The following is a 9,911-nucleotide window of genomic DNA, read 5'->3' on the forward strand; positions in this document are numbered from 1 at the left end:
GTAGCTGACGCGCGGTCTTCCGGTGTGGCGGAAAAATGGCCGTGGTCCCTGTGCTGCGGACGCTGGCGCGGGTAAGGGGGTGGAGGGTCTGGGGCTCAGGGCAGGCAGCACCGGGCCGGGTTCCATCTTCCGTGGTCACCGAGAGGAGGCAGCCTGTCCTGCCCGCAGTTCAGGGCAAGGTCAACCCCCGAGGTCGAAGTCGCTCGGTGACATCTTGCTGATTGGTCCGCCCGAGCGCCCTCTTCCACCTCCCTGTTCTTAGTCTCCAGAGCTGTCCTGATGTCGCTTAGGGGTCTTGTGATCTTTATTCTTTTTAAGTTATAGACTTTTATCATTGTAAACTTCCCTCTTGGTAGTGTTTTGGATTTATCTCATAATTTGTTGGATTTTAGTTTGTCTCAAGGTAGTGCTTAAATTTCTTTTGATCTCTTCTTTGACCTTGTTCAAGAGCGAGTTAATTTCCACAGATTAGTGAATTTCCTCGTTTTCTTCTTACTGTCGATTTCCAGCCTCACTCTAATGTGGCTGGAAAAGATACTTGTGCGAGTTGTCGTCTTAAATTTGAGATAGAACTTGTGATCTGTCCTGCAGAACGTTCTGTGTGCGTGAGAAGAATGTGTAGAGAGGGTGGAACGTTCTGTCTTTCTGTTGGCTGCCTTTGGTCACAGTGCTGTTCATGTCCTCTTTCTTTGTTGGCAGCTGCTGTCTGGGTGTTCTAGCCATTGTTGAAACTGCATTGTTTGAAATCTGCAGTTATCCCTTGTTGTTTTCATACTTCATTTTGGTTAATGTGTGCTTAATATATTTAGATGCTTTAATTTTAGGTGCATATTTATTTATTTATTTGTATCAGGGATTGAACTCAGGACCTTGAGCTTGCGAGGCAGGCGGAGGAACCACTGAGCTAAATCCTTGACCCATGCATATGTATTTGTAATTGTGTCATCTTTCTGGTGAATTAATCCTGTTCTTATGTAATTGTCTCGTGTGATAATTTTGAATTAAATTTAGTGTTAAAGTCTGTTTTATAGTCTGCTGTCCCTTTGCTCTTTTGGATACCATTTGCATGGAATACCATTTTCTGTTTATTCACTTTCAGCCTGTGTGTGTCCTTAGAGTGAGATGTGTAGACTGCACAGCGTTGGAGCTTGGTGGTTTGTTTTGTTTTATTAAATCCATTCATCCTCTTTTGTTTTTGTTTTTAGTCCCAGGAATCAAACTCAATCTTGCACTTGCCTGGCAGCCACCCTCTGAGCTCTTTTTGACTGGGTGGTTTAGTCCATCTATATTTATTTACTGATAGGGAAAGAGTTACTGTTGCCATTTTGTTCATTGTTTTATGTCTTGTAGGATTTTTTTTCCTTTTTTTCTGATGACACGCGTTGGTTCATTTTCCTCTCTCACTATCAGGTACTTCTTTGTGGTTACTGTGGGTCTTACGTATCTTATAATAGTTTATTTCAAGCTCTCAATTGCATACATAAACTCTGTTCTTTCATTTCTCCCTTCTGTGTTTTTAATTTCACAGAGGTTTTGTTTTGCTTTTTGTTTGGTTTTGTTGTTCTGTTTTGGTTTTGCACTACTGGAGATTGAACTCACAGAGCCCTGAGCTGCATCCCCAGCCCTTTATTTACTTATGTATTTGTTTACCATTTATCTTTAAGTTTTGAGACAGAATTTTGCTAAATTGCCTGGGCTATCCTCAAACCAACAGGTTATAGGTGTCCCCACCTGCAAAACAAAGCAAAACAAAAAATACAGATATGATGGTGCGTTCCTGTAATCCCCCGCATTGGGAGGCCGAGGCGGCAGACTTGCAGTGAGCCTAGCCTGAGCAATTTAGTAACTTAGCAAGACCCTATCTCAAAAAATTGGAAAATGAATAAGTAAATAAAAGGGCTGGGGATGTAGCTCAGTGTGAAGACCCTGGGTTCATTCTCTAGTTTGGGGATTTACATACCACCTGCAATATTGCAGTATTTGTATTTGTCTGCATATTTGTATTCCCAGAAGTTTTGCACTTTTCTGTGTTCTGTGTTACAGTGTAGCACCCTGACATGTGCACCAGAAGGCTTCCATTTAGCAATGAGGCAAGTCAAGTGGGGATGAGCCCTGTGGCTTCTATGTCTGGAAAGATCTTTACCTCCCATTTATGTGTGTGTGTGCGCGCCCATGTGTGTTTGGCACTGAGGATTGAACCCAGGATCTTGGCTCTTTTTTCAGGGTTACAGACACTTCTAGAAGTCTTGTTAAAAATGCATTTTCGCTGGGTGTGATGGTGCACGCCTGTAATCCCGGCACTCAGGAGGCTGAGGCAGGAGGATCACCGTGAATTCGAGACCAACCTGGGCTACATAGTGAGTTCCAGGTCAGTCTCAACTACATAGTGAGACCCTGTCTCAAACCCTCCCCCACGAAAATGCATTTTCCAGGGCCCAATCCTAGAGGTTCTGCTCCAGATTGTTTAAGGTGGGTCTTAGGAAACCAATGTTTGGTTCATTACAGGTCGCTTCATTCCGTTCATTTGCTTGGGCTGCTGTACAGGACACCATATTTGTTTTTCTTGGTTCCTCAGGCTTGTCCACGCTGGAGGTGTCGGGTTTCTCCCCTGGCTTGCACAGGGCCACTTTGTGTTGTGTCCTCATGAGATCCCTGTGTACACACACTCTTGGTGTCTCTTTCCTGACTTTGACAGTTTCGTTAGAACCTGTGTAGGTGCACACTTCTTTGAATTCATACTAGTAGAGGTCTCTTGGGCTTTGTGAACATGGGTGTCCATTTCTTTCCCCAAATTTGGGAAGTTTTCAGCCATTGTTTCCTTAGCCTTTCTCTTCTGTGGGACTCCCATAATGTGTTCATATGTCTGCTTGATGGTGTCCTATAAATTCCCGAGGCTTTATTTCTAATTTTGCTCTTCTGCCTGGATAATTTCAAGGAAGCTGTGATTGAGTTTGTTCTTGTATCATGAAATCAGCTCTTGAGTCCCTCAAGTTCATTTTTTTCAGTTTGATTATTGTATTCTTCAGCTCCAGATTTTCTTTTGGCTTTTTTTCTTCTGTATTTACTCTTTGTTGATATTCTCATTTTATTCAAGTGTCATTTTCCTGAGCTTGTTGAAATTTTTCATTAGGTGGGTCACATACCTCTGAGACTTTAGGCTTGGTTACTGGAGATTCACTTTGGTCCTTTGGTTGGGCCACATTATCCTGTGTATTTGTGTACCTTGGAAGTTTGTATCAGAATCTCTGCATATGAAAAAGTCCCTCTCACCCAGATTTATGGTCTGGCTCCACAGAGGACAGACCTACACCAGTCACTGGCTAGGGACCCCGGGGGCTCTGCCCTCCCTGTGGAGGTGTCCTCACCCGACCCCTGGCTGTCCGTTTCCCTTTAGATGGGGCTGAAGGGTTTCCCTTCTGGAGCTGGCGTCCTCCTGCTCCCTCTGGGGTCTGTGTGCACGATGGAATTCCTCGGAGCAGGTGGTTCAGCTCTCCCTCCCCAGCCCCTAGACCGCTGCAGGGCACCAGGGCTGCCGGGGTTCACAGGACGTAGACTTCACTCACTCTCAGGCACCCACGTCGAGTGCTCGCTGGCTCTTCCCCTGCACTGGGTGGCACTGGCCTCCCTGCTCTCTGTTAGGGTCCCCTGGCTCAGCAGCAGGCTGTCGGGCCGTCTTTGTTTTCAGTGGCTGCTGGGCACATGCAGTGGGCCTCCTGAGCTCTGAGACTGGAGGGACAGAAACACTGAGCTGGGGGTGGGGACTTTGGCACACTGTCTGCTGTGCTTCCCAAGGCCCCCAGCAGGTGACCCTTCCTGTGCACTTAGGCAGCAGAAGCGGGCCCTCAGGTAAACCCAGAGTCTATTCCATGTGGACACAAGGAGCTCGGGTCTCCCTGTCATCGTGCGTGCTGGAGTGGGGTGGGCACAGACCTTCCTGGCTTCAGTGGACCTGGCTCACTCTCAGTGGGTGTGCAGCAGTCTTCGCTGGGTCTCTCCAAGTCGGAGTCAATCCTTGTGCCCTTGTCAAGTCTGCATCTCCATTAGGGATGGAGCCATGGGCTTCTGCTGTGCCCCTGTGCTGCCGTCCCCTTCCCATTAGATTCTCTGGATTGGGAGAGGAGGGACCATGCTGCCTGCGAATCTTCAGGGTCTAACATGAACAAATGCCTGGAATACAAACCATCTGTAAGGCTGCTTGGAATGTAAAGGGGGCAGAAAACATTCCTGCCCAGGCAAGTTCGGAGAGACTGGTTGAGAATGTATGTGTTGCATCCCTATTTGGATGACTTTGTCTCTCTGAGTCTTGGGTTCCTGGATTCCTGGACTGAAAGTGGGAACTATATCCCTGTAACCTCCTAAAACCGTCTAAGACCCCGCATGTTCAGTGCCTCATTGGTGTCTGAACAGCAGTGATGGTGGCTGTTGTTGCTATAAAGGTGCCTGTGGCTTGTTTCAGGTGCTGTCAAGACACAGTCTCTCGTCTCCTCTGTGCAGCAGGACATCATCCAGATGCTTCCACAGAGGTGACAGTCCCGCAGATTCTCAGAAAGATGTGATCGAAATCCCCTTGCCCCCGTGGCAGGAGAGAACTGATGAATCCCTAGAAACTAAGCGTGCCCGGCTGCTCTATGAGAGCAGGAAGAGGGGAATGTTGGAGAACTGCATCCTTCTCAGGTATGTGGACAGAGGGCGGGTTGCTTCCTTTGGACTGGAGACCGTCTTTTCAACCAGTTTCTCTTACTTGCTTTTAGTCTCTTCGCTAAAGAGCATCTGCACCACATGACAGAGAAACAGCTGAACATGTATGATCGCCTGATTAATGAGCCCAGTAACGACTGGGATATTTACTACTGGGCCACAGGTACTGGCTGTGGGGAGCGGCATTCTCTGAAAGCAGGGGACCCCGGCTGAGTTGCATGTGAAATTAAGTCCTAGCTGGTCTTACTCTTTCATTCATGTCATAGACAGTGGACCCTAACCCAGTTCAGATGTTACCAAAATGTGCACATCCTGGCAGCCAGTGGTCTCCACTTAATGCCTGTGGTCCTGGTGGGTTTGTGTAAGTCCAGCAGCGTGGCAGTGTGGGTAACCAGCTCTGCTGACACAGCCCGCGTGCTGCCTGCCGTCCCTGTGCCAGCTCTCGTAGTGTTTGTGATTTTTCTCCTCATAGTTGAGGAGCTGTAGGGATGTTCCTTTATTTCTGTTACTGGTAAATGTGATTTTCTCCCTTTTTCAGTGAACCAGTTTTTTTATTTTTTTATTTCATTGATTTCTGTTCTTATCTCCATTATTTCCTTTCCTCCACTGGCTTTAGGCTTACTTGGCATTTTCTGATTTCTTAAGGTAGAATTTAGCTCATTGGCCACCACTTTTTCCATGTGTGTTAGGTATTATAAATTTGTTTAAGTACCACTTTAACTTCATGTTAGAAATTTTGGTTTATTATGTTCTTGTTTCCTTCAAATCAAAATGTTTTCTAATTTTCCTTTTGACTTTTTCTTTGCCCCATGCATCATTTAGACTGTTGTTTTTTGTTTTTTGTTTGGTACTGGGGATTGAACTCAGGACCTTGCGCCTGCGGCGCCACTGAGCTCCATCCCCAGCCCCTTTATTTAGAAGTATACTGCTTAAGTTTCAAATACTAGGGAATTTTCCAGAATTTGCTGAGGTTGGTTTTATGCCTGAGGTGTGGGTGTCTTATAAATGCTCCGTGTGTGGGTGAACACAACGTCGTAACACAGCGCCTGTAGGTTTCGATGGGGTCAGGTTGGGCCAGGCTGCCTGACACTGCTCTCCGCATCTGCTGTGTCCTCTGGTTTCCCACATGCCCACTTGGGCTCGTAGGTGAGGAGGTTGGGTCTGCGCCTGCGGTGGTGGGCTTCTGCCCCTCCTCGCTCCGTGCAGTGGAAAGCCCTGATGGACTGCCTCCGGTATTGTGTCCGGCCCATCTTCCTCGCTTACAGTGCCCTGCATTCCGGGTGTCTGTAATGGCACTGGACTGTGGCAGTGGTGGTCTTGGTGCTCAGCACTGGCACCTCCAGAGCCCTCTGTGCTGGCTACCACAGCTGTTCTCCCTGCTGGTGTCTGAGGAGAGGGCTGTGATCCCTGTTTCTGTGTACACAGTGTAATCATTCATCGGCGTTTCCAGTGCTCTCTCAGCTCCTAGCTGTTTGGATGTGATTATGCATTGTTAGCTCTCTGTCACTGTACTGGACACCAGAGATAATCACTTGTAAAGAGAAAAGGCTCTTATCTTTTTATTAATTTATGAGACAGGGTCTTGCTGTGTTGCCCAAGCTGGCCCCAAGCTCCTGGCTTCAACAACCCTCCTACCTCGTGAGTAGCTGGGACCAGAGGCACGATCCTGCTGGCTTAGCAAAGGCTTACAGTTTTAGAGGGCCCAGTGTATGGCTGAGCGGCCCCATTGCCCCAGCCTGTGTTGAGGACACACATGGTGAGGATGGGGCTGTCCTGCTGTCTTCTGTACAGACGCACCCTCAGTTAACCCTAACCCTGCGTGCCTCAGCTGCAGAGCACCGTGTCGCTCTGGCCATGCTCCCACAGTACCTACGGTCAGTGCATTTCAGTGCTGATCCTGCTCAGCTCTCGGGTCTGTTGTGCTCAGTGTTTCGGGATGGTCTCAGCCATTACCCCTCCTCTCGGGATTCTGGTTGACTTAGAGTAGTTTCCCACTGTCCACTAGCTCTTGGGTTCTGTTTTGTGTCTTGTCTTTTCCCGCATGGTTTTGCAGTTTGCATTGAGTGGCACCTCTCATCCTGTCTTCTGCTGATTCTCTGCTTGCTTACCTCAGATCCTGTGATGAGCCTGTTGAGGTTGTCCTGCATTTCCACTGCTGTGTTTTTATTTTGCGCATTTCTGTTTGGCTTTCTGCATTTCTAGTCCATGCTGGGATTCCTCACCTGCTCATGCATTTCATTTTCCTTTCCACAAGCGCTGTAGTGTCAGGCCCAGTGACTTCAGTGCCCTGGCTGGTATCTCCATCTGAGTCATCCCTGAGTCCGCTGCTGTTGCTTTTCCCATATAGTCAGTCCTCTTTCCCTTCTTTTGTGTGCTTGTATTACGTAATTGTTTGTGGAACGCCAGCCCTCTGGTCAGGCGCAGACACTGGGGTCTGAGTTGTTGGTGCATCGAGATGGGCACGCTTCTTCTAAGGCCAGTGATGGCAAACTGTTAGCGCTTTCAGGGATAACGCACAGCTGGTGTGGCGTGTGTGCCCTAGGTTCACCGCCACTATCCTCTTGGGATCAGTTTGGTGGACTGAGTGGTTGAGTGGTTTGGATTTTGTTTTTGCCTTGGTTACCTTCAAGGCATTGTCAGCTGCTCTGTTAGCTGTAGCTAGAGGCTGGGGCCTGAGGCTGCCCCTTGGTGTCCTGCAGTGCAGCCTCAGTGCTGGGGGGGCCCAGTGACCACCTAGGAGGCGGTGCTTTCTTTGCCCTCTCCTGGCCTCACTGCTCCCCTGTGTTGCCTTTGAGGAACTGGAGACTGTGCTGCTCCTTCCCTACCGGTGCCTGCCACCCAAGCCCCTCTGGGTCTTTGGCTCCCAGGGCCTTGGCACTTACCATGTCATTAGAGGTTTCAGCTGAGCTTTTCTCACTGTTACACTGCACCCGTGTCTGCCTCCCAGGCCCTGCAAACTCAGGTCATTTCCCCTTTAAAAAGTCATGGTGCTTGTTACTTTCTGGCTTTTCTTGTTTGTCCTAGGAAGGCCTTACTTTGATGGTCAACAGACCCCAGGATGCAGTCCAGATGCTAGGCCCTATGCTGACCCAGGGCTCTGCCCAGTGGCCTGGGCTCCATTCTGAGCTTTACTGGTGGATGGCTCAGCCTGTTGCCAAGATGCTGTGAGGTTGGCAGTGGCAGCACACAGCCCACCCCCTGCCCAGAGCCGAGGCTGCCACTCTGGTCTCTGCTCCTGGTGCCTTTTGGGCCTGTCCGCTACACCAGGTTCTCCAGGGTCATGCTGCCCCCTGGGCCTCTAACATCCTTCTGGGAAAGTCCTTCCTGCTTACGTTTACTGGTTCTTAGTTCTATCACTTGCAGCCGAGGCCTCTAACTGCTAGAGGAAGTAGAGCTCTTGTATGAGGATGCTGTAGATCCGAAGTAAAGCACAGTGTGCACCAAGAACCCCACAGGAGCCTGGACCTAGGTGACACTGAGGGCTGCGTGTTCTCTTCCCATGTCCTGCAGCTCTGCCGCACAGTGCAGCGTTCACCTGTCCTTCCATTTGTGCCCCGTGGCTCTTGGCCATAATCTTTGTGGTCTTGGACGTAATGAGGAAATTAGGCTTAGAGAACACAGGCTGGGCCTCCAGTTTATTTGATATTCTTTTTTTGGTTTTTTGAGACAGGGTCTCACTATGTAGTTGAGACTGACCTGGAACTCACTGTGTAGCCCAGGCTGGTCTCGAACTCACAGCGATCCTCCTGCCTCAGCCTCCCCAGTGCTGGGATTACAGGTGTGCGCCACCATGCCCCGCTCCTCCAGTTCATTTGAGAAGGGAGGTGGCTGCCGAGTGACCAGTGGGCGGGTGGATCAGCACAGTCCCCTGGACTCCCAGGCCAGGCCATGGGATTGTGTCAGAACAGCATGTGATGTAAACTCGTTTACCCCTCAAATTTTCCACTTAACATTTTAAGCCTGTGCTTGACCCCAGGGAATTGAAACAGCACACGGAGGACACCAAAAGCCAGAGCAGAGCTGTGGCTTGGCCACGACTAGGGCCTGGGTCAGATGTGTGTCTCGCCTTGCAGCAGGCAGCACGGTCCCTGTCCTGTGCTGGCCCTGGCTGTGTGATCAGGTGGGAGCCGCTGTTCAGTAACTGCAGATGGGCCGGCTGGGCCTGCCCATGAGGCGCCATCACCTGTGTCTGGAGCAGGGTGGAGGTGGCCTTGTCGCCACCTTGTCTCAGCAAAGCCAGCGTGCCGGGTCCAGGCTCTTGCGCTGGTCCTCACTGGGGATGTGTAACCCTCTGTCTGCTCCTCTCTTGCAGAAGCCAGACCAGCCCCGGAGGTATTTGAAAATGAAGTCATGGCCCTACTGAGGGACTTCACTAAAAACAAAAACAGGGAGCAGCGGCTGCGCGCCCCAGACCTGGAATACCTCTTTGAAGAGCCACGCTGAGCTCCACTCGGGACCCAGTCCGCCTTCCTGCTTCTCCATAGACACTGCTCCTCTGGAGGTGTCGGGAAGAGTGGACACAGCCGGCCCTCAGAAGGGGACCAGTGTTCCTGGGCCTCCCTCCCAGGCAGTGTGGGGCTTCAACTGGCTGCTGTGGGCCAGGCCTGCCACAAGAGGGCACTGTGGCTCCATCGTGTTCCTGGGAAGGGACCAGCCTGGCTGCGAGTGCTGCGGGAAGAGCCCTGCCATCTGCACCCGCTTCCTCTGGCTTTGTTAAAGTGAATCCCCCTTCCAGCCTGGTGTGCTCCTCCCTGGCCAGGGAAGCTGCCTGGGCCCCCCGCACCTGCCTGGTCAGAGAAAGGCAGGCAGAACAGGGCAGGGTGGGCGTGTGGCTTATAAGCAGTGCCATCTTCACACTTCTAATGCGTGCACTTACAGTCGTAAAGAACATGGGAGAAAGGAAGCGGCAGCGTCCAGGCCCTCTGATTTCTATTCGGTCTCCTGTGTCACCTGCAGCCACAGCGCAGCTTTTCCTCCCGGCGGCTCTGCAGCACAGCCCCGTCTTCACCAGTGCCTGCAGGCGGTGTGCTCACCCAGTGTTCAGCCCCATCTGCCGGGCGGGTCTCCCTGAGGCGGCTCTTCCCGGCTGTGTGAGGACGGTCACGGTCGCCCAGAGTGGCTGGGAGCATCCTGGTGGGCAGAGCCGAAGACCGAGCCGACACAAGAGCTGCACTGTGAGCTTCGGAGTCCTCATCGGACAGGCGGGGGGGGGG

The 9,911-nt window shown here is 50.7% G+C and overlaps 1 protein-coding gene across 1 annotated transcript; it reads left to right on the forward strand.

The window, feature by feature from the left end:
• Window positions 1-9,432, forward strand: Sdhaf2 (succinate dehydrogenase complex assembly factor 2). The gene is made up of 4 exons (XM_010633019.1): window positions 1-71; window positions 4,457-4,674; window positions 4,752-4,861; window positions 9,011-9,432. The coding sequence occupies exons 1-4, from the start codon at window positions 36-38 to the stop codon at window positions 9,139-9,141; spliced, it is 495 nt and encodes a 164-aa protein (XP_010631321.1). The 5' UTR covers window positions 1-35; the 3' UTR covers window positions 9,142-9,432.
• Window positions 9,433-9,911: the final 479 nt, after the last annotated feature.

Source organism: Fukomys damarensis, unplaced genomic scaffold (genome assembly GCF_012274545.1).
Source record: "Fukomys damarensis isolate Sample0158 unplaced genomic scaffold, DMR_v1.0_HiC HiC_scaffold_27, whole genome shotgun sequence".
NCBI lineage: Eukaryota > Metazoa > Chordata > Mammalia > Rodentia > Bathyergidae > Fukomys > Fukomys damarensis.

What these genes read in the sequence shown, in the direction of transcription:
- Sdhaf2 (XM_010633019.1), top strand. Translation starts at nt 36, where the DNA reads ATGGCCGTGGTCCCTGTGCTGCGGACGCTGGCGCGG. An exon ending in GAGAACTGCATCCTTCTCAG is followed by an intron (nt 4,675 to 4,751) that starts GTATGTGGACAG and finishes ACTTGCTTTTAG; the next exon opens with TCTCTTCGCTAAAGAGCATC. An exon ending in TATTTACTACTGGGCCACAG is followed by an intron (nt 4,862 to 9,010) that starts GTACTGGCTGTG and finishes CCTCTCTTGCAG; the next exon opens with AAGCCAGACCAGCCCCGGAG.